The sequence below is a fragment of the Thalassophryne amazonica genome, chromosome 16 (assembly GCF_902500255.1).
Source record: "Thalassophryne amazonica chromosome 16, fThaAma1.1, whole genome shotgun sequence".
NCBI lineage: Eukaryota > Metazoa > Chordata > Actinopteri > Batrachoidiformes > Batrachoididae > Thalassophryne > Thalassophryne amazonica.
This window is the reverse complement of record NC_047118.1, coordinates 58751698-58775816: the sequence shown is the minus strand read 5'-3', so window position 1 is coordinate 58775816 and position 24119 is coordinate 58751698. Positions and strand designations below refer to the sequence as shown.

Sequence of the window (24119 nt, the reverse complement as noted above, 5' to 3'; positions counted from 1 at the left end):
AAGGCCTGTTTTCCATCTGTCTTCCCATTCATCACCAAAATCATAAACTTATCTCTCAGCTCTGGCACAGTTCCACAACCTCTCAAACTTACTGCTGTCACCTCCATTATTAAAAACAAGCCTGGTCTCAACCCAGACATCATGATGAACTTCTGGCTCATCTCTAATCCGTTCTTGTCTGAAATTGTGGAACATGTTGTTGCGGATTTGATCTAAAACCCACGTGTCTCCAACAACCTCTTTGAAATTTGTCAGTCTGGATTATATTCACAACACAGTACTGGAACAGCCCTGGTCTCATCACTCATACCAGCTCCCATGACCACATTACTGTGGTCCTCCACATCCTCCACTGACTCCCCGTTCCACAACAGATCCACTTTAAAGCCCTTCACAACCAAGCCCCTTCCTAACTCACTGATCTGCTCCATCATCACACTCCCTCCTGCACCCCACACTCCTCTGATGCAAACCTCCTTTCTACCACTCAGGATTAAGCACTGAACCTGGGCTGACAGTGCATTCATCTTTGCACCCCCCCGGCACTCTATTTACAAACATATACAGGACTGTACTGACATGAACTCATTCAAATCACTTATCAAAACACACCTTTTCATATCTGCCTTCAATTTTGTTTGATTTCACATTTTTTTATTTCTTTTTTGTTTTGCTTTATTAAGCTTCTTTGAGTATTTTAAAAGACTATGTGAATAAAATGAAGTATTAATATGTATATGTCGCACACATGGACGAGCAAAGCTCTTCAGCTTCTCATCATGTCATTTGGAGCATTAGCATGGCTATAACCTTAAAGCCCCTTTCACACCGGTCCCCCTTCGAGTCGCGTCGTGCGGCGTTATGTCGACGCCACGTGGAAGCAACCCGGTGCCAAGACAATGTAGCTCAACACCAGAACAGCGCGAGGGACGCAAAGGACAAAGCCAATCGCACACCAAAAATTAAACGTTTAATTTTTTTTGCGTCCTGTGCTCGATGCAGAAATTAAGTGTTTCAGTGCAAGTCAGAGCAACGCGACGGTACTCAACATGACTGGAAGCCACACCCTCACAATACAACATTACCCAATGCCAGTTAATGATTGTTGCTGTGTTCCATTGTTCCCGAAGTAGAAATCACACAGGACTGTTTTTATACCGTGTATACAATGCAGTAAAACTACACTCAAAAAGAGCACAGAAAAAAAAACTGCTGATTGCAGCTACTCGCTAAATTCTTTCACAACTATGTTTAAAAAAAAGTCCATAAAAGTCCTGCCCACAGACTGATTGCCAGAGACAGGACATGTCCACATCCAGTAAAAAGTCCAGACATCTCCAGTCCACTCACAGACGATTCATTCGCATGCGCACATGTGTACAATTAAAAGAAAAAAAAACTGTCTGGCCGCAGGCAGTTAGTTCCTTGTTCTCCCCGCAAACTCTCTCATAATTGTGTTAAATAAAGGACAAAAAAAGGACATAAGTCCTGCTCACAGACTGATTGCCAAGGACAAATTGCCCGACTGTTTTCCTCCAGAGGAATGTCTTCAGGACTTGGTGATCATTTGGCTCTTTCTTATCTCAACTCACAAAGACAATAAACTGTTTTCATAGGACTGAAGCATGCTCCACTCCACACCCCCCACTCACGCTTCTGCTCATGTCACTCCTTCCACCTTCTGCGGGGGCAGCGTGGTTTTAGCTGCTGCTGGTCCCCGTTCCTCCCCCCAAGCTGACGGTGGCGCATCTCAGGGTTGCTGCGTGACCTTCACCCACTTGCCTCAATTCGGATAACGGACTTCTTCAAATTTAGTGCACATAAACAATGTCAAATGTGTATGTGCTGTCTTTAATTCTGATGTGTGCCATTATTACGGTAAACAAGTAATAATTATGGACTAATTGCTGTCTGAGGTAACTGGAGTGTAAAAATAATTTCTCCACTGTGAGATCAATAAAGTAAATCTCATCTCATCTCATATTTAACATATTTTACACACTGAATAGGTGCACATCACCTCAGTTTAACGTTCCCGGAAGGGTTCAACATTTAACATTTCCTCTTTCACTGTGGACTCAAAATTTGGCACTTCCTGTTTCAGTGTCAACTTTCCACTGAATTCTTGCGAGATCTCCGCTATTGTCGATCCAGGAAGTGTTCAACATTTGACATTTCCTGTTTCACTGTGGACTCAAAATTTGTCTGTTTCAGTTTGGGACACCCTGTACCATGATCAAGCTTGTGCCGCTTACGTGTCTCTTCACCCATATTATTATTATCAGAATCAGAATCAAATTTATTGCCAAGTAAGTTCTCACATTCAAGGAATTTGATTTGGTGTCATTGGTGCATAAACAACAATAAAAAGAAAAGGAAAAAAATACTTCTGTAAGAAGTAAAGGAGTCAATTATTGTTATTATTATTATTATTATTATTATTGTTGTTGTCAACCATGTCAGGTTTGTGGTGTTGGAGAGCTGAAACATGATACAACATTCAGTTAATTACTTATGTGTGTGCTATATTTTTTAGTACTTTTATTTTGTGAAGTGCTTGTCGGAGCATCAAATCAACAAAAATTGGCATGTGTCATTTGAGTTCATTAAACACAGAGTTGGTACGTTCTGGAGAAGCGTGTGCATATTATAGAGTGCTCGTTCATCTGGGTGGCAGCATGCATCGTCAGCGGTGTACCATCCAGTATGTCTCCCCCTGCGGGACTTCATTAAGGCCGAATCAACCCAGCTGAGACCCACACAGCCCTCCGGGATTACTTCCTGCTTTTGTCTCTCAACATTCATCTCTTTCGTTTTCTGTCTGGTCTGTCAGTGTATTGCCAGTCCACTTGTTTCCACTTTACCTAACTTTGTACAGCAGAACAAATCGAAGAATGTTAGAAGTCTAATATATGGGCATAACGTCTCAGGGGTGACTGACGGGTTGCCTGCTGATTGAAGGGAAGTAAGTTCTTAGTGTGTTTCTAGCTGCCTGTGTACACGCAACACTGGGTCTTTGTGTATGTGTTAATAAACCAAGCAGCAAGTGGCCGTGCAGTAACATGGCATGACCTCAGCGTGCATTAGGTCTTTTCAGCGGCGATGCTCAGCAGGCTGAAACCTCAGCCATAAAGAACCCGTGTTTGCCTCCAAACATTGACTTATTGTGCTGTTGCGTGGGTGCTGGGATCATTTATAAACAATCACCGCCTTGATGCTGGGGACATTTTTGCTGATCTCCAAGTCCCTTCTGTCCTGCGCTATTTCTGCCTGCAATTACATCTCATGTGTCTCTTTCTCTGTTTTGGACAAAATCACTTGTAGTTAGACTATGTGAACTGAGCATTACAGTATTTGAACAAACAAATATTCCACTGGAAGCCAGAGAGCCTTTCCGGACATTTTTCAATTATATTCAAATCCACATACTGTGATATGGGCCAATGAAAAGGGTATGTAAAGACTGTATTTAACACGCACCCAAAATTAAATGTAATTACAAGGAACACATTTAATGAATGACAAAAGGACAAAAAACAGACACAAATGGGTGAATTATTTGTGATTTTATTATTTATTTATTTACCATTATCGGTACACTTCGTTTTACCACAGTGGATCATATTTGGAAACAAGTCCAGGAATTCCTGCAGAAATTTATCATTAAATGATTTTGAAATTGAAACTGTAACTGATTCAAAATTTCTTGGTGGTGTTATTGATGATAAACTGTGCTGGAAAATGCATATTAATTTTGTTAAATCTAAAATGTCAAAAGCCATTGCAATTTTGCATAAAGCGCGAGATTTCATTTCCCAACACTCATTAACTATTTTATATCATTTATTGCTCGTTCCATATATGACCTACTGCATTGAAGTTTGGGGAAATACGTATCAAATTAATACTAATCCAATATTTTTGTTGCAAAAGAAAGCTATAAGAATTATTTGTAACAAATCATATGGCGAGCCAACAAATCCATTGTTTGCTTGTTTACATACAGGTATTCTAAAATTCCGGGACTTGGTTGATTACATTACAATACAAATTATGTATAAAGTTAAAAATAAACTGCTGCCACAACATGTCCAGGATCTCTTTAAACTGAGGGACTCCAGTTGTAACTTGAGAGGAATTTTGTTTTTTGAGAAATTGAAGATCTAAACTACTGCATAGACTTATGAACTACTACATGTAAGTCTATGCAACACTGCGCGACTGTACACCGCAATTGTACGCAACCCTATGCCAGTCCGGCGAAGAACCATCTTCATTTTTTTTTTATCAGTACATACCTGCATTGCTAGATTTTGTTCATCCTGCTGGACTCTGCTGAACTTTGCTGGCAGTGAAGCTTCACAACCATGGAAGAAGACGAGGTGGGCCAAGCTTCCTTTCTGCATGCAACTTACGGAGCCATTCCTGCCAAGCTAACCCCCTGCACACAACTTACGCAGTCATTCCTGCGTAGTAGATACGCAGTACAATGCAATTCTATGCAGGCCTGCTGTGAAAGGGGCTTTAGAGAGGAATGAACTTGCTGAACACAGGTGTTTGGTGATACCAATATCTTTGCAAGAAAAAGGTTCAAGTCTTTAAGATCCTGGTACTACCTGTCTTACTGTATGGTTGAGGGTTATGGCCTAAGGTGACAACTGGATAGCTTTGGTATTGGGTCTTTTCAGACTATCCTTGGGTACCACTGGAATGACTTTGTGTCAAAATTAAGTAAATTAGGGAAATTAAGGTGAGGAATGTTGCTTGCATTGGGTGGTAACAAAGCAGCTAAGAGCATTTGTTTCCACTGCAGAAGATTCCTGGTTTACTCCTGCCCATTCTCCATGTAATGTGGAGCTGCATCAGGAAGGGCATCCAGCGTAAACATGCAAATTCACCTCTGATTTGGCATGCAGCCCCTGAGTGAAACAAGGGAGAAGCTGAAGGGACTTACTTTTTGTGTCCTTTGTGTTGTGAGGGAGCATCTGATTAGATATTTCAAGCAGGACCGCCGTGTCTCTGGAGAAGGTCAACAGGAGACCCATGCTTTGCCAGTTGTCTGCCTTGGTGATTGCCATCCAGAACCTAACGTGATTCCGTGTCATGGACATCAACATATATTTTCCAGACAGGACTTAAATATTTACTGTCCCCTAGTAGTTGTGTAAAGACCATAACAATTAGGAGACCACTAGAGGCAAACAACGTGCATTTGAATGAGCCGTTTTTTCCAGCAATCCACAAATTTGACCCTATTATTTGTTAAAAATATTATCGGTAGGATAATCGGTTATTAAAATAATTGACAGTTGTACCCCTTAATGGATTTACCATATTTGTAACGGGTGGTTACAGACTCAGGCAGTGCCCCACATTTGTCATCAGGTATGATCTATATACAACCCCTGGCAAAAATCATGGAATCACCGGCCTCAGAGGATGTTCATTCAGTTGTTTAATTTTGTAGAAAAAAAGCAGATCACAGACATGACACAAAACTAAAGTCATTTCAAATGGCAACTTTCTGGCTTTAAGAAACACTATAAGAAATCAAGAAAAAAAGATTGTGGCAGTCAGTAACGGTTACTTTTTTAGACCAAGCAGAGGAAAAAAATATGGAATCACTCAATTCTGAGGAAAAAATTATGGAATCACCCTGTAAATTTTCATCCCCAAATCTAACACCTGCATCAAATCAGATCTGCTCATTGACATTGACCCTATGCCATGACATTGACCCTATGTGTCTTCTTGCAAGGAATGTTTTTGCAGTTTTTGCTCTATGGCAAGATGCATTATCATCTTGAAAAATGATTTCATCATCCCCAAACATCCTTTCAATTGTCCAAAATATCAACATAAACTTGTGCATTTATTGATGATGTAATGACAGCCATCTCCCCAGTGCCTTTACCTGACATGCAGCCCCATATCATCAGTGACTGTGGAAATTTACATGTTCTCTTCAGGCAGTCATCTTTATAAATCTCATTGGAAAGGCACCAAACAAAAGTTCCAGCATCATCACCTTGCCAATGCAGATTCGAGATTCATCACTGAATATGACTTTCATCCAGTCATCTACAGTCCACAATTGCTTTTCCTTAGCCCATTGTAACCTTGTTTTTTTCTGTTTAGGTGTTAATGATGCCTTTCGTTTAGCTTTTCTGTATGTAAATCCCATTTCCTTTAGGCAGTTTCTTACAGTTCGGTCACAGACGTTGACTCCAGTTTCCTCCCATTCGTTCCTCATTTGTTTTGTTGTACATTTTTCGATTTTTGAGACATATTGCTTTAAGTTTTCTGTCTTGACGCTTTGTCTTCCTTGGTCTACCAGTATGTTTGCCTTTAACAACCTTCCCATGTTGTTTGTATTTGGTCCAGAGTTTAGACACAGCTGACTGTGAACAACCAACATCTTTTGCAACATTGCGTGATGATTTACTCTCTTTTAAGAGTTTGATAATCCTCTCCTTTGTTTCAATTGACATCTCTCCTGTTGGAGCCATTATTCATGTCAGTCCACTTGGTGCAACAGCTCTCCAAGGTGTGTTCACTCCTTTTTAGATGCAGACTAACGAGTAGATCTGATATGATGCAGGTGTTAGATTTGGGGATGAAAATTTACAGGGTGATTCCATAATTTTTTCCTCAGAATTGAGTGATTCCATATTTTTTTCCTCTGCTTGGTCTAAAAAAGTAACCGTTACTGACTGCCACAATCTTTTTTTCTTGATTTCTTATAGTGTTTCTTAAAGCCAGAAAGTTGCCATTTGAAATGACTTTAGTTTTGTGTCATGTCTGTGATCTGCTTTTTTTCTACAAAATTAAACAACTGAATGAACATCCTCCAAGGCCGGTGATTCCATAATTTTTGCCAGGGGTTGTATATGTCTTTTAAAACATCCACATGAATGAGTGAGAAACTTAGCATTCGTGCACCACAAGGGATGCATCGGGCTTTGTGAGGTTTTCCTAGTATTGCTGTCTCTGTGTTTCATCTGATGTTGCTTTTCAAGAGCCTTTCCGTTGTGGCCAGCAGTGCTAATTGCACATGGCGTGGTCTTGGCTAAATATTTAGCAACAGTTTTCAAAAGCTGACAGATGCTGTGGTGGTTGAGGTTTGAAGAGTCTGTGTTTAGTTTTGTTTTACCTCATGGCTTGTGAGTGCATAATGAAAGTCTCCAGCCTTTATCCTTTAGCTGTTAACCAAACCCTCTACCCTACCCCCACCACAATACTGCCACCCCATCTCCACAACTCTGTCATCCCCCTGCCCCAACTAGCTTTCTTTCACTGTTTTTACAGAGAGGAAGAATATTCTCAGTCAGGATAGGAATAGAATGTGATATAAATAAAGCCAGAGGGAGACAATTGATAGAAGAGGAGAGACCCAGCCAAAGCTGTGCTGGTGGGAGGGACAGAGCATGAGGGGTGAGGAAGGAAGGGAGAGGGGGTTGTCTCATGCCGTGCAAGAGCTGTGCAACTTCTTGGCAGCATTTCAGAAATGAGCCTCAGAAGCTTGGCGAGCAGAGCAGACATATTGAGACAAGGATGGTCGCCGCGTCACACAGAACCTAGCTTTCTGCAGGATGGTTGGGAGGCACCTCTCCACAGGTATTTCACAGCTATCACACTTCTTCTTCCTTCTTCTATCCCACTGCTTTTTTTGACAGCCCGTTCTTGATTTGAGGGCTTGCATTTGCACACTGCGTAGACCTGCACCGCACCGTTAAAAGCTGCATCTGCAATGCTTTGCAGGCAGTGCAATGTAGCATTCTTATGCTGGGTGTTTATCATGAGGGAGTGAGCGAGGCATACATGCTTTTAAAGCATTGGAGCACTGGAGATGTAGCAGTAGCTTAGTCTTTTTGGCTCTGATTCAGGACTGAGAAAATGGCGGTGCTGCACTTCTCAGTAGAGTGACGCTAGAGAACGAGAGCACGTATTAGAATCACAGTGCTTTTTTTCACTCCCCCATGCTCTCTCTCTCCTTCAGTGGGGAAGCATTGACAGAAAACTGGGGATCGTAAATACTTCAAGGCCCCCCATGTAACTGTGACTCCATCAGTCATTGCATACAAACTAAGAATGCCTGCTCAGGCGGATGTAAACAACAGCGGCTGCAGCAGGAGGGACAGCAGGAAAGGGCTAATGAGGTGGCACCAGGTTGATCAGTGCGGAAAGTACACTCTGCTCTGAGCTTATTTTATACAGTCGTCTATTTGTACACTGTGACTCCAGGGAGCACATGCCATTCAAAAATAAGCCCAAGCGTTTCGTGTGTCGTTAGATGTCAGAGAGGTTTTTGGAGGCAGATGGTTGTTCGTGGAGTGGTAAGAAGACATGCTGTCTAGTGTTACTGCAGAGTATTTGGGCTTCATGGTGGGCAGGGGTCATAAATGCAGTGATGACGAGGCTGACTCACCTCTGTGTGATTGATTACGATCTTTAATGTACTCTTGTACCATGCAATCTTTGCTGGGAGTATCCTGTTGAGCATACTGTCAGAGATTCCCTTTTCATATTTAACAAACACGTTTTTTAAATTCCATTAGTAAATAATTATAAATACTCTATGTAAATATAAATGTGAAAGCAGTGAAAGTTTTGATCAAGACAGTCCATCAGACAGTAGTGGAAGGTTTATGAATTCAGTTGTTTTTTCTTTTAGTTATCTGTTTTTGTAGTGTATACCCTCCAAGGGTATGCCAGTGGCTGCATGTTGTCACCTCCAGAAAAAACAATGCACGCATTGGTGTGTGTGTGTGTGTGTGTGTGTGTGTGTGTGTGTGTGTGTGTGTGTGTGTGTGTGTGAGCCTGTGCACCATCTGTGAGCACGTTTAAGTTAAAAATCCCTGAATCTTTCAGAAAAGTGTCATGACATCACTGCAGCACTTTTTCAGGCAAAAGGCAGGGTTTTTTTTGTTGTTGTTGTTGTTGCTGCTGATTTGACACTTAAAATCTATCACACACAAAACAAATCCGCATTTGTGGGTGGAGATTGGACAGACACTTGGTTCTGGCTGAGGGTGAGTACTTTTTATCACTGTACATTATAAGGTACTCATTAGCTGTTTGTTGTTGTCATCAAAGCATATCCCATGAAGAGTGCCCCCCCCCACTTAAAATGCTGAGGCCCCAACCACACGGGAACAGATTTACATCCCTGTCACACCTTGGCGATTTAGCCAGCATATCCTGAGCGTATTAAAAATGCTGGCATACATTGCTATATGTCTAATAAGTTATGAGTAAGTTTTGTGTAAGTTGAGAGCATGCTGAAGCATGCTGATATACATTGTAATACATTGAGTACATCAAAAAAATTTAGGTCATGCACAATATTTTCAACGTATGCCAGCATATGACTCATATGTCCTGCGTACATGGGCCATAAGTTGCAGGTAAGTTATGGGATTGTTGACACGATTCTTGTAAGTTACTCATAAGTCGAAATATGTCCATTCATGCTGTCCATTGATTGGCTGAATAACTGAAACCACTTTGTACGACAACAAGAAAAATAACTTTTATTAAATTAAATTTACAAAATTTTAAAAGTTGAAATTGTCACAGCACCTCATCCATTCACGTCAGCGTATAGCACAGATTCATTGGTTCTTCAGCATTCTGCGGGCAATGAAAATAAATCCCATGATCTGCCAAGACTAAAATAAAATACAATTTAAAAAATGTTACATTATTCTATTTTGCCTCCATGTGGAGACAGCGAGGCTGTACAATAGCGTAGGCGCGCTCGATGATGTGCTCGTCAATATATGTGTTCCGTCTACCAAACAAAAGGGTTCTGCTGACGGTGGAAACCTAGCCAGACTTGACTGTTCCGACCCGTACCATACTGTGCAATATGGATCCGAATTGATCGGTGGAAATGGGCTGTCAGCATATGCTGGCTAAATCATCATGGTGTGACAGCAGCATTAACGTATCGATGAATCCAGCATATTCGGCACATTTTTCATATGTCAGCATATGCTGGCTAAATTGTCAAGGTGTGACAGGGCCCTTAGATGTATCTGCATTGGTATTTGTATTGTTTTGACATTTCATTCACACGTAAATGCTGTTTTGGGCGACCGGAAATGAAAGTATTTGAAAATGAGTAACAGAGTGGGTAAATCTGAAAAAGCTGGATTTGCATCTCCATGTGCGCAAGCAATACGGAATGTTTCTGAAATTGTTATGCCACAGCACCACGTGTCTAACCACAGCAGCTCATAATTAATACATAATTAAAACATAATTAATAAATCACTTGTTAATAGTGAAACTACTTTTTTCTGTTCCTTCTCTTGGTGGCTCATTAAATGGATTTTTCACAACTAGCAGAAATCTGAAGAGATGATGACTGTGGTGAAAGCCGCTGAGTAATCTGCACCCTGTTTACGGTTAGGACAGCAACCTGTGGCATCATTAATAAGCAGTCATCACGGCAGGCAAAACAAGCTAAATATTAAGGAATCTTTTGGGGGGTTTTTTTGTTGTTGTTTTTTGCATTTCTGCACAGTGTGCATTCATTTTGGATTTATCTTGTGCCTGGCTGCACCTGCCAGAGAAAGAGATAGAGGCTTACCATGCATTTGGAAAGTATTCACACCACTATGCTTTTTCTACATTTTGTTGTTTAAGCCTTATTCCAAAATGGACAAAATAAAGGTTTTTTCCACAAAATTACCCATAATACACATAATACCCCATAATGACAATGTGAAAAAAAGAGATTTTTGCAAATTTATTAAACAACTAAGAAATCACATGTACATAAGTATTCACAGCCTTTTCCATGAAGCTCAAAATTGAGCTCAAGTACATCCTGTTTCTACTGATCATCTTTGAGATGTTTCTACAACTTAACTGGAGTTCATCTGGGGTAAATTCAGTTGATTGGACATGATTTGGAAAGGCACACACCTGTCTAGATATAAGGTCACACAGTTGACAGTGCATGTCAGATCACAAACCAAGCATGAAGTCAAAGGAGACCTCTAGACCTCCAAGACAAGATTGTCTCGAAGCACAAATCTGGAGAAGGGTACAGAAACGTGTGCTGTTTTTGAAGGTTACAATAAGGACAGTGGCCTCCATGACCACTGTGCTCAATTCAGATCCACCAGGGGACTTCCTAGAGCTGGTCGCTCGTCTAAACTGAGCGATTGTTGGAGAAGGTCCTTAGTGAGGAAGGTGACCAAGAACCTGATGGTCACTCTGTCAGAGCTCTAGTATTCCTCTGTGGAGAGAAGAGAACCTTCCAGAAGGACAACCATCTCTGCAGCAATCCACCAATCAGTCCTGTATGGTAGATTGGCCAGACAGAAGCAACTCTAGAGTAGGGATGAGATGATTAATCGTTTTGTGATTCATAGCGATTAAAAATGTTATGATTAATTAATCATAATAGTTCCTCAACACCGTCATGATGACATTCTTAAGAAAAAGTATTATGCCAGTAGCCAGAACTGTAGACCGAGTGGCACAGCTCGCATTGAACAAAAATAAAGTTACACCTCCAATGCATACATGTGGCTATTGATATATAGTAACCTAGATACTGCATTGGGCTCCAGAACGGATAATGCGGTATCTAAGTTACTGTATATCTACGTATGCATGTGGCCACCAGAGGCAACAACACGAAGCGGCCATTGTTTTTGGCTGCGGTTTGCAGCACTGTTGTTGGCAGAGTCAGGAGGACTGCTGTGAGGATGGCAGAGGCAACGACTGTTTCCCCATCACCAGTGTGGCAGTTTTTTTGGTTATTCACAGAATGACATTGGTGTCACTAAAAATTATGGAGATCCAATTTGCAAAACCTGCCAGAAAAAAAGTTGCAATGAAAGCGGGTAACACTACTTACATGATAAATCACCTTAGGGACAATCACCCAGCTGTATACACTCAAATGAAGGTAATGTACAGTAACAGATATACATTGTGTTAGTGACATGTTACTTAATGCCATTTTGAGTTGTTAGGAAATGTTAATATACACTCAACAAAAATATAAATGCAACACTTTTGGTTTTACTCCCATTTTGTATTAGATGAACTCAAAGATCTAAAACTTTTTCCACATACACAATATCACCATTTCCCTCAAATATTGTTCACAAACCAGTCTAAATCTGTGATAGTGAGCACTTCTCCTTTGCTGAGATAATCCATCCCACCTCACAGGTGTGCCATATCAAGATGCTGATTAGACACCATGATTAGTGCACAGGTGTGCCTTAGACTGTCCACAATAAAAGGCCACTCTGTATTTGGTTGCACCACCTCTGGCTTTTATAACAGCTTGCAGTCTCTGAGGCATGGACTTAATGAGTGACAAACAGTACTCTTCATCAATCTGGCTCCAACTTTCTCTGATTGCTGTTGCCAGATCAGCTTTGCAGGTTGGAGCCTTGTCATGGACCATTTTCTTCAACTTCCACCAAAGTTTTTCAATTGGATTAAGATCCAGACTATTTGCAGGCCATGACATTGACCCTATGTGTCTTTTTGCAAGGAATGTTTTCACAGTTTTTGCTCTATGGCAAGATGCATTATCATCTTGAAAAATGATTTCATCATCCCCAAACATCCTTTCAATTGATGGGATAAGAAAAGTGTCCAAAATATCAATGTAAACTTGTGCATTTATTGATGATGTAATAACAGCCATCTCCCCAGTGCCTTTACCATGAAAACCTGCTCCAGAGCACTCTTGACCTCAGACTGGGGCAACGGTTCATCTTTCAGCAGGACGACCCTCAGCACACAGCCAAGATATCAAAGGAGTGGCTTTAGAACAACTCTGTGAATGTCCTTGAGTGGCCCAGCCAGAGCCCAGACCTAAATCTGATTGAACATCTCTGGAGAGATCTGAAAATGGCTGTACACTGACACTTCCCATCCAACCTGATGGAGCTTGAGAGGTGCTGCAAAGAGGAATGGACAAAACTGGCCAAAGATAGGTGCACCAAGCTTGTGACATCATATTCAAGAAGATTTGAGGCTGTAATTGCTGCCAAAGGTGCATCAACAAAGTATCGAGCAAAGGGTGTGAATACTTATGTACATGTGATTTCTTAGTATTTTATTTTTAATTACTTTGCAATAATAATAATAAAGCAAACCTTTTTCATGTTGTCATTTTGTGGTGGTGTGAGTAGAAGTTTGAGGGGAATCAAATTAATTTACTCCATTTTGGAATAAAGCTGTAACATAACAAAATGTGGAAAAAGTGAAGCGCTGTGAATACTTTCTGGATGAACTGTATGCATGTTCTGTCTAGGTTCAGAATATCAGTCACCGAGGTAGAAGATATTCAGGAGTCCACTCCACACCAGGTTGACCTATAATTTGTCTGAAAGATGTTTTGCCACTTTAAAAAAAGTGAGTTTTTTGGCTGCTGTTAAAAAAAACGAAATTTCTATATAGTTTGCATACAGGGGTCTCAGATTGGCCTGTCACGATAATAAACTTTGCTGGATGATATATTGCATCAGAAAATATCAGTATAAATGAAAATATCATCAACATTGTTTTAAGACCATTTCATGCCACTGTTATAATGATAACATAGCATAAAAATGCAAGTATGTCCTTTCAAAGAGCAATGAACTTTTAATTCTTAAGCACATTCAGCATTGGCATTAAAATGTGAATTTGATTATCCTAAACCAAGTGATTCATATTTCAAAAGTGTGGTATGGGCTGCTGCCTAGTCCCAGTCAGTCAGGTGTAATATATCGGCGTATACTGCACAACAGCTGGACCACCTATGTCTTCAAAGCATTTTGTCACACACTGACGTGGCTTCCTCAGTTATTAATCTATCCTATAGCCTGTGTGTATGTCTACACAGGAACTCAGTCATTCAGATAGGAGGCATCCAGAAGATCACTCCACACCAACTGATCCTGCTGGTGATTTTCAAGAACTATCCATGTCAGTAGCAGCACCTTAAAGACTTTTTGGGTGGGATCAGTCATGGAGGGCTAGACAGCAGAACAGAGATTAGTAATGAGAAAGCTGATACTCTTTTTACATTGGTTTGAAGTCTATAGAGTTGAGCAGGTAGCTCAGTGGATAAGGTGCCTGCCAATATGGAGACCTGGGTTTGAATTCTGCCCATGCTACCAGTATCCTTGGACAAAACATTTAATCTACATTGTCCCAGTCCACCTGGCCATAAATGGGTACCAGACTTGGCTGGGAAAGTAACCGACTTTGAACTGGTGTCCCTTCTGGGGGAGCTGTCGACTCTGATTAGCTTCAGAGCCTATATAGGTCTTAGTTCTTCTTGTAAAACTTACCTGCATATTAAGTAGTGCTATCACGCTACCTGTGAATTTAACTTCTGGGTCCAAACAAACACATGCTAAATGTGATCATGGCAGTGACTTAGCAGGAACTTTGTTTATTCTCACAACATTCTTCTCTCATACCTCAGAAGTCACAAAGAGAGGGTTATTAGCCTAAACTCTTTGGAGTCTAACAGGATCATCCATGATGATGGAATAATCAGGAGGACGGTGTGATGCTGAGAGAAAGTGGAGGATAACGTGTGGATTAAAATGCTTTTTCTGTCCAGCTGCACTCATTTGTCGAACACCTGTTAATCACTTTTTTATACAAAGAGCATGATTTAGTAACAGTCATGTAAATATTTAAATTGTCACTGTGTGTGTGTGTGTGTGTGTGTGTGTGTGTGTGTGTGTGTGTGTGTGTGTGTGTGTGTGTGTGTGTGTGTGTGTGTGTGTGTGTGTGTGTGTGTGTGAAAAGTAGTGTTAAATAGCAGACTTTGAGTTTTCCACATAAACTGTCATTGGGCCTAAATGATGGTTAATTAAACAGCCATGGATCTTGTAAATGTGTAAGAATGTTGGAGGAAAAATGTTTGATTCATGTTGAGAGAGAGGAAAGAGTGGGATACACAAACACACAGGGAGGGAGAGACAGAACGTGTTTTTTGTTGGAATGTAGTGGTCTTTTTTGATAGATTAAAATGATACAATAAAAGTTGCAAAGACTTTTCAGATCTTTTCTTGTTGTTGGAAACACAACATTCAGGCATTTTCACTCTGTATTCGCAGTCTGCTGAATTTACGAACACATCACCATCAAAACATTGAGAAACAAAGTATGCAGATGTTCGTTTAGACCCGGAAGTGCTGCATGTCATCACAGTTAACAAGCCAGTAATTGCCAGGTATTTGTTTATCCCATACTGGTATTTGAGTTTGGGATGTAGAAACAGTGTTTTAAATCCATTCAAAAATGAAAGCAAGCCAAACAATTTGATTGGACAAGTTTCAGTAACTCCATTTGATTTGCTGGGTAAATATGGACATATGTTTTTGTGGAAAAGCTTAAACAACGATGGAATCGTAGTCTGAAGCTTGATTGCAAAAGTCTTTATCTTAACATAAGGTAGTTCCTCCAGCTCACAAAGAGGCACTGTTCCTATCCCGAGTAGATTTTGAAATGTATGAATGCAAACTGAGAGTGGAGCTTTTGAAGACATATCATTTTGCACCTTGAGGCTTAATTGCTATATTCATCTGCTAATTAATGCCAACTCCTTAATTATTCTCCTTCTTGTGTTTATATTTGTCAGTGTGGGTGAGTACACATTTCTTTTATTTGTGCTTGAAAATTATTTTTGGGGACATTTTCATACGCCCGTTTGATTGAGTGGTGTCGCATTGAAAATCTACTGTCTTTCGCCTCCGGTGTTACCATCGCGGGGTACGGAGGCGAGACCCGCAAAGAATTCAAGTCATTAAAAAGATATAAACCTCTCTCAGCGGCCACGGAGCTCTGCGGCTCCGATTACCGAGACGTGCGGCACTGCGGATTTTGCCGCAAGAAGTCTGTCCTTGCAAGCAACAGGTGTCACCGGGCGCTCTGCATCAAAACGGCAAGCGTAGTCTCTGGACTTGTGCCAAGTTGGCTGCACCTCCATTCAGTAGACAGAGCCGTGTCTGCGGCTGCACAGCAGACACGGGGGTGTGAGTGGCCCGTGGCGGCATTTAACGAGCGCATACACTCGGTAAGCGCATCGGAGCCAGTGAGAGCGAGGCGTCGGGGAAGAACGGCGCCCGCTGTCGATGTCGCCGCTGATCTGAGCATGCAGAGCTGTATCTCGCATTCATTGCAGCTTACTTTTGGATGTTGAAACCAGGATGTGTATAACAGTAACATTACTAACAGATAAAATCAATTTCAATGCGAGATCGGACTGAAGGCGGGAGCGCGTCGTCTTGTCCCAGACGTCATGGAAATGATCCGGATGTACAAACTGTTTTTCGCGGAGGGCTAAATTTTAGCTGCAAATTTGTCATTTTTAAACAAAGATTTCTCCGCTGAATTACAAATTTGGGCTTACAGATTTACTTTACTGCATTCACAAGGGTCTTATAAATACATATCAGCTATTTCTTTCTGAAATCTGACCACATTTATTTCAATGCAGGTCTACAACCCCTGGCAAAAATTATGGAATCACCGGCCTCGGAGGATGTTCATTCAGTTGTTTAATTTTGTAGAAAAAAAGCGATCACAGACATGACACAAAACTAAAGTCATTTCAAATGGCAACTTTCTGGCTTTAAGAAACACTATAAGAAATCAGGAAAAAAAAATTGTGGCATCCAGTAACGGTTACTTTTTTAGAACAAGCAGAGGGAAAAAAATATGGAATCACTCAATTCTGAGGAAAAAATTATGAAATCATGAAAAACAAAAGAACGCTCCAACACATCACTAGTATTTTGTTGCACCACCTCTGGCTTTTATAACAGCTTGCAATCTCTGAGGCATGGACTTAATGAGTGACAAACAGTACTCTTCATCAATCTGGCTCCAACTTTCTCTGATTGCTGTTGCCAGATCAGCTTTGCAGGTTGGAGCCTTGTCATGGACCATTTTCTTCAACTTCCACCAAATTTTTTCATCATCCCCAAACATCCTTTCAATTGATGGGATAAGAAAAGTGTCCAAAATATCAACGTAAACTTGTGCATTTATTGATGATGTAATGACAGCCATCTCCCCAGTGCCTTTACCTGACATGCAGCCCCATATCATCAATGACTGTGGAAATTTACATGTTCTCTTCAGACAGTCATTTTTATAAATCTCATTGGAACGGCACCAAACAAAAGTTCCAGCATCATCACCTTGCCCAATGCAGATTCGAGATTCATCACTGAATATGACTTTTATCCAGTCATCCACAGTCCATGATTGCTTTTCCTTAGCCCATTGTAACCTTGTTTTTTTCTGTTTAGGTGTTAATGATGGCTTTCATTTAGCTTTTCTGTATGTAAATCCCATTTCCCTTAGGCGGTTTCTTACAGTTCAGTCACAGACGTTGACTCCAGTTTCCTCCCATTCGTTCCTCATTTGTTTTGTTGTGCATTTTCGATTTTTGAGACATATTGCTTTAAGTTTTCTGTCTTGACGCTTTGATGTCTTCCTTGGTCTACCAGTATGTTTGCCTTTAACAACCTTCCCATGTTGTTTGTATTTGGTCCAGAGTTTAGACACAGCTGACTGTGAACAACCAACATCTTTTGCAACATTGCGTGATGATTTACCCTCTTTTAAGAGTTTGATAATCCTCTCCTTTGTTTCAATTGACATCTCTCGTGTTGGAGCCATGATTCATGTCACTCCAGTTGGTGCCACAGCTCTCCAAGGTGTGATCACTCCTTTTTAGATGCAGACTAATGAGCAGATCTGATTTGATGCAGGTGTTAGTTTTGGGGATGAAAATTTACAGGGTGATTCCATAATTTATTCCTCAGAATTGAGTGATTCCACATTTTTTGTCCTCTGCTTGGTCTAAAAAAGTAACCGTTACTGACTGCCACAATTTTTTTTCTTGATTTCTTATAGTGTTTCTTAAAGCCAGGAAGTTGCCATTTGAAATGACTTTAATTTTGTGTCATGTCTGTGATCTGCTTTTTTTTCTACAAAATTAAACAACTGAATGAACATCCTCCGAGGCCGGTGATTCCATAATTATTGCCAGGGGTTGTACTTTAAGAAACTTAAAGTTTATGAGCAATTTCACCTCTTATTGCGCAAGCACATTGTAAACATTGACACGATGGAGTTTGATGCGGAAGAGTTCAGAAAGATATGATTGGAATGTTTTGATTACCATTTACAGTTGGCAATGAAAGACTTGGGTGTTAACTTTGTGTTATAGTCAGAACAAGAAGCTACACTGAAAGAGATCTATCTAAAATTATAAAGCTAACTGAAGTTTTAAGAGTGGCTGTAATAAATATTTAAGAAACTTAAAGTTTATGAGCAGTTTCACCTGTTATTGCTCAAGCACATTGTAAACATTGACACGATGGAGTTTGATGCGGAAGAGTTCAGAAAGATACGATTGGAATGTTTTGATCACCATTTACAGTTCGCAATGAAAGACTTGGGTGTTAACTTTGTGTTATAATCAGAACAAGAAGCTACACTGAAAGAGATCTATCAGGGAAGAGACACATTCTGTGTGTTGTCGCTCCAACGAGAGCGGCACGCTGAGCAGGGTGACGAAAGTAGTCCAGCGGGTTCAGTCTTTGGGTGAGGCGCTATCCCACAGTTCCATAATAGCAGAGATGTCGGTCCAATGAGAGCGGCACTCTGAACAGGGTGGCAGCGTCGCTCCAACAGTGGTCAGAGTGCAGAGTAATCCATCAAATGTGAAAATCCATCAGATGTGAAACAGTAATTCTCTGTCACAGTCCACATCAATACGAAAGATTCACCGATTTTGGCGGCGGCATGTAAATGTGACTTTCTCTCGCTCTCAGCTACCAGCGCCATTATGGCATCTGCGTAGCAGCGTGCCGCCGGTGTTCTGTCATATTGTGTATTTTGTCGCATAAATTGGCAGTTCCGCATCCTGACAATATTGCACATGCGTGTGCATACGCAGCTGCACGGAGGGCTGGCCTGTCGACAAAAATGACATCTCATCAGAACACCAGTCAGGGCGCGGAGTAATACATCCAAATGTGAAACGGTCAAATATTTTGCCACCGTTACCTCGATATTATACGGCCTGAAATCTCCCACGATTAACCAATCAGATTTGTGGAAAAAAATATAATTGGATTAGAATCATAAATAACTGACCTGTTTGTGTTGGTTTTTGGTCCTGTACAGACCCTTTTCTCATTCATTAAATGTGTTCCTTGTGAGCCCATCGGAAAAGTTGTATGCATGCTCAACACTTTGAGTGGACATCAGAGTGAGAACTTTACCGATGGTTGTATGTTTGTTTTGTCCTGTACTTCTTCATAGCTTGCCACTGGACTTCCTGTCGACATTAAGCTGCTTTCTCATGTCGACAGCAGAAAAACTGTCACGGCAGAATTCTGTCTGCAGCAGCAGACTGGTGACCCTTAAGACAAGTCATCCCACCTGCTCAAAGTGATGTTAATCAGTGAAATCACCTGCTGGAGTCAGTGGCTGCAAAGAAAATCTGCACCCTCTCAGCCCTTTCTGGAATAATTTGGACACCACTGCTTAAGACCCTTAAGCTTCACAAAGCTAGCTATTGTCCGAGAACACTTCCTGTTTTCTTGCACAAGTCTTTCAAAATAAGAACACATTTCAACATAAAATTTGATTTCACCACAACTACTACCAGCACACACTGATGACATTGTCACAAGTAAAACATGGAAGAGACGAGGAAATACATCCTGAAAACTTTTTTTTTTTTTTTTTTTTTTTTTGTGATGTGTTAGTCACAAAAGTATTTAATTTTGGGTGAGCGTTGAAACAACTGATTAAAAAAGGGGATGGGCTAATGGTTGGGGGTGGGCGGCAGCACCTTTCCTTTCAACTTATCAACTGCTGGGTCCAGTTGCAGGTGATGACACAACCTCAGCTCTGGGCTTCTGTGCCAATGCCTTTTTTCTCATAAAATACAGAGATATTGTTTAAAATTTCTGTTTTAATGTGTGTATGCATGTAAGCTTTGTTCTTGTCTTGATGGATTAGTGGAAGGTTTTTTTTGCATTGTCTATGATTCACTTTATGCTGTTCTTCTGTTGTCAAATGTTTTAATGTAAATTACATTGTTTTCTTGCAATGAAATGTGTTGCTAAATAACATTACCTTGCCTTGCTTCATGTCTTGTCTTTTTTTCCTCCCAATAGAACTGCCCCCACAGACTGGCAAGGGAGGGCAGTATGAAAATCCCCATTGGGGACACCTTCCACCCAACAGGAGTGCCACGAGTGCTGCAGCTTCTACCACTTTCACGGGCTGGGATCAACTGATCATTGACCAGAAGGACACAGAGGCTTGGCCTTCCATTACCCACAGCCAGAGCCAGGCCCCTCCGGGAGGATGCCTTTTGGACACTGAACCTGGTCGTGTGACCAGCATCAGCACTAGTAGTAGTTGTAGTACAGTGACTATGGCCACGGGGGCCAACAGCCAGACAGGCCACTTTCCTGCCAATCACCTAAGCAGCAAGGCCAATAGTGGGCCCAGCCCTGCCAATCATACAGGAACCAGCATGCTCTCAAGCCAGGTAGCAGGCAATCACAGCTGGGGTTCTGGGCCTGGGCCCACCCATCCTCCGTCTGCAGTGGGAAATGAAGGGAAGAGTGACACTCCAGTTGGAGGAGGAAGTAGCAGGGGCTGGGGCTCTTCCACAGCATCTGCTACCAACAATTTTAACTTGAACCTGAACCCTAATGCCAACCCATCTGCCTGGCCTGTGTTGGGGCATGATGGAGCTGGTACAGTGGGAGGCAGCTCAGGGGGAGCCAACACAATTTCAACTCCTCAACCCACACCCAACCTCTGCAATCCACCTGGCCCCCCACCAACACAGACCAGCACCTGTACTGGAGCCAACACTAACAGCAAGTCTGTGGGAATTGGCAGCGCCTGGGGTAGCATAATGGCATCTGATACCGCAGAGCCACATACCACCCCATCCACGAATGTGTCTTTCAGTTCCGAACCTCAGAACCTTAAAACTGATGGACCAAATCACACTAATAAGCAGGAACCTCCCAGTCCAATCCGGAACTTGCCTGCCTGGGGAATGGGCTCGATGAATCAGCCCTCACCAGGGACTTTGCAGGTCAATGGAGAGGACGGTAGCTCGGTGTGGAGTAACAGTGGTGACTCAAAGACACCTTCATCTAAGGAGGCACATGGCTGGGAGTCAGGTTGGGGCCATGCTGGAGGAGGAGCTGGAAACTCTGGAGGCTGGGGTGACCGGCCCAGTGCAGACTGGGGAAAGCAACAGACTGAAGAGGCCCATGGAGGCTGGGATGCCACAGGTTCTCCTCCCCAGGATTTGCAGTCTAGTCCATGGGGCAGAACTGTGAGTACAGCTGGTGCCAGCGAAGGCAGCAGTGATAGCATGGAAGGACACCCCCGTCACAGAGACCGGTCTTCCAGAGATAATCCAGCCCCGCTAGTGCCTGCCCAGGATCTGGATCCAAGGGTGCTGTGTAACACTGGCTGGGGTCAGACCCCTGTTCGCCAGCATACCTCCTGGGACATGGATGATACCAAACGCAAGAATGATGTAGGCACTGAATCGTGGGGTTCTGGTTCAACCACTCCAAGTGATACCCAAGGGTCCTCCAACACCAATGCGGGCTCATCCCAAAGGACTGACCCTGAGAGCAAAACCGATACATCTGCTTCTCAGGGAGCATCTGGCTGGGGTGGAGCCCAGCCCAGCTCTGGTTGGGAAGAGCCACCCAACAACATTAAATCTCCTGGATGTCCTGGTGGCTGGGGGAATCCTCCATCAGGAGGCACTGCCAGTATACCAAAAAATGGTGGTCAGTCCTGGGGAGAAGAGAAGTCAGCTGGGTGGGATGACTCTCATCTCAAGTCAACTTCCCAGGGCTGGGGAGAGCAATCCAAAGCATTCCACAGTTGGGGAAATGGTGGCAGTGGCAGTAGCAATAATGCAGGAGAATGGGGAGAACCAGAAGATAACAAAAAGAACAGTTCCACTAACCCTGGCTGGGAGGGAGAGTCAGGTGGATGGAAAGAAACCCCACGAAGCTGGGGAATATCTGCATCAGGAGCAGGGATATCTGGAAATGGAGGAAACGGAGGCTGGGGAGAGGCAGTTAACCAACGTTCTGGTGCATCTGGCCAAGGTTGGGGAAGCAAGTCGCAGGATGGGCCTGCTGTTGGTGGTGGAGGAGGAGGTATAGGATCTTGGGGTGGCTCAGGCGCAGTGAAGCAAAGTGCTTGTTGGAGTGGCAATAAGCAGGAGGCCTCACCTGAGCCCACAGGCTGGGAGGAGCCTTCCCCACCTTCAATCCGTCGTAAAATGGAGATAGATGACGGGACTTCAGCTTGGGGAGACCCTGGTTCTTACAACAAAGGAGTCAATCTGTGGGACAGGAACAACTCTGTAATGTCCCAGGGTAAAGTAACCACTGGAGGCAATAATCCCACAGGTCCCACAAACAACCATGCCCACACTCACTCGCATCCCTGTCATGGGCCTGCTGCACCTTTACAGGGCCACGCTCAGAATACCCCCAACCCAGGCCCTCCCAGTGGGCCCATGGATTCTACTGTGCAACATCAAGCTGGTCCATCTCATAGCAGGGGTCCCCTAATAGCTCAAGGTAAGAGTTATGTTTAATAGTGCCGTATATTGTATACCTATTGTCAGCATTTACCTTGTAAAGAGTTGACTTAAAATTTAAGTAGAAATTGAATTGTACTTCTCAAATTTGTTGTCACTGCTCAGAGTAAGGGAACCACTAAAGCTGGTTAGTTGGTGCAAAGCAGTGTTTATCTCTAAGCTGTTGATCCACTTAAAGATAAAATCTTAACCTAGTTTTCCCTCTTTGTATCCAGTCAAGCATTCAATTGAATTAAGTATTGTCAACTGGGTATATGTGTGCAAGTATCCCTGCTATCTTCAAATAGGCACTAAAAGGAAGTCAACAAATCATGTTTGGTTTTTGTTGTTTTTTGAATTTTTCATTTTATTTGTGTTTCTTTTTAGCTTATAGGGAAAAAGTGTTTTGCTACAATGCTGACATCAGACATATGTGACTATGTATATTGGAGGTGCAGTATGTCACCTTTTGGACAGAAGCAGTTGAGTAATTGGTTTCTAGAAACACCATCCTGGAACCCACAGTGGGCTATGATCAAATTATATTGTTCAGATCCAGGTAGTGTCTCAATGTATCAAATGTCCATATGGGTGCAAATGTCAGTATCGGGCCAATCATCAGAGGAGAAAAATTTTTTTTTTTTTTCTTTTTGGCTTGGTTGTTTTTATTTTGTTTTGAAGGACAGTGGAAACATGAATTACAAAATACATAAGATGGAAAAGGAGGATGTAAAAAATTAATGATTGTACTTGTTCCACTGCAGTAGTTTATTATGAAACATGCATCATGTATGATTGACTCCTTGGGAATTTTTACCCGAGGCCATCGAGTATTGCAAAGGCTTTTCGTCCGTTCGTCTGTCTGTGCTCAGCATAAGCCCAGTCCTATTGCTGCCAGAGTCTTGAAATTCACAGGGAGCATTCTTGGGACACAGACCTTGGAGAGGTTGAAAGATGGCTAACCCTGACATATTTTAAGAGGCATTTTAATAGGTTAAAAAGTCACATTCTGTTCCTATTTTGCAGAAGTTTGAGTGGTGACGTCACTTCCTGGTTGGCTAGAAATACAACCCCAATTCCAGTGAATTTGGGACGTTGTTTGAAATGTAAATAAAAACAGAATACAATGATTTGCAAATCCTCTTCAACCTATATTCAATTGAATACACCAGAAAGCCAAGATATTTAATGTTCAAACTGATAGACATTTTTGTTTTTGTGCAAATATCTGCTCATTTCAAAATTGATGCCTGCAATACATTTCAAAAAAGCTGGGATAGGGGCAACAAAAGACTGGGAAAGTTGATGAATGCTCAAAGAACACCTGTTTGGAACATTACACACGTGAACAGGTTAATTGGAAACAGGTGAGTGTCATGATTGGGTATAAAAGGAGCATCCCCAAAAAGCTCAGCCATTCACAAGCAGAGATGGGGTGAGGATCACCACTTTGTGAACAACTGCATGA

At 42.0% G+C, this 24119-nt stretch overlaps 1 protein-coding gene across 6 annotated transcripts in view; it reads left to right on the top strand.

Moving 5' to 3' along the window:
* Positions 1 to 24119, top strand: part of tnrc6c1 (trinucleotide repeat containing adaptor 6C1) — a 216108-nt gene that overhangs the window by 162050 nt on the left and 29939 nt on the right. For 5 of the 6 annotated variants that reach the window (XM_034189809.1, XM_034189811.1, XM_034189808.1 and 2 more), the window contains one exon: positions 20190 to 22652. In XM_034189809.1, the coding sequence (XP_034045700.1) occupies positions 20190 to 22652 (2463 nt within the window). Of the gene's footprint in view, positions 1 to 7427; positions 7618 to 20189; positions 22653 to 24119 lie in introns of those variants that run through there. The other variant, XM_034189814.1, reaches the window with a different exon arrangement.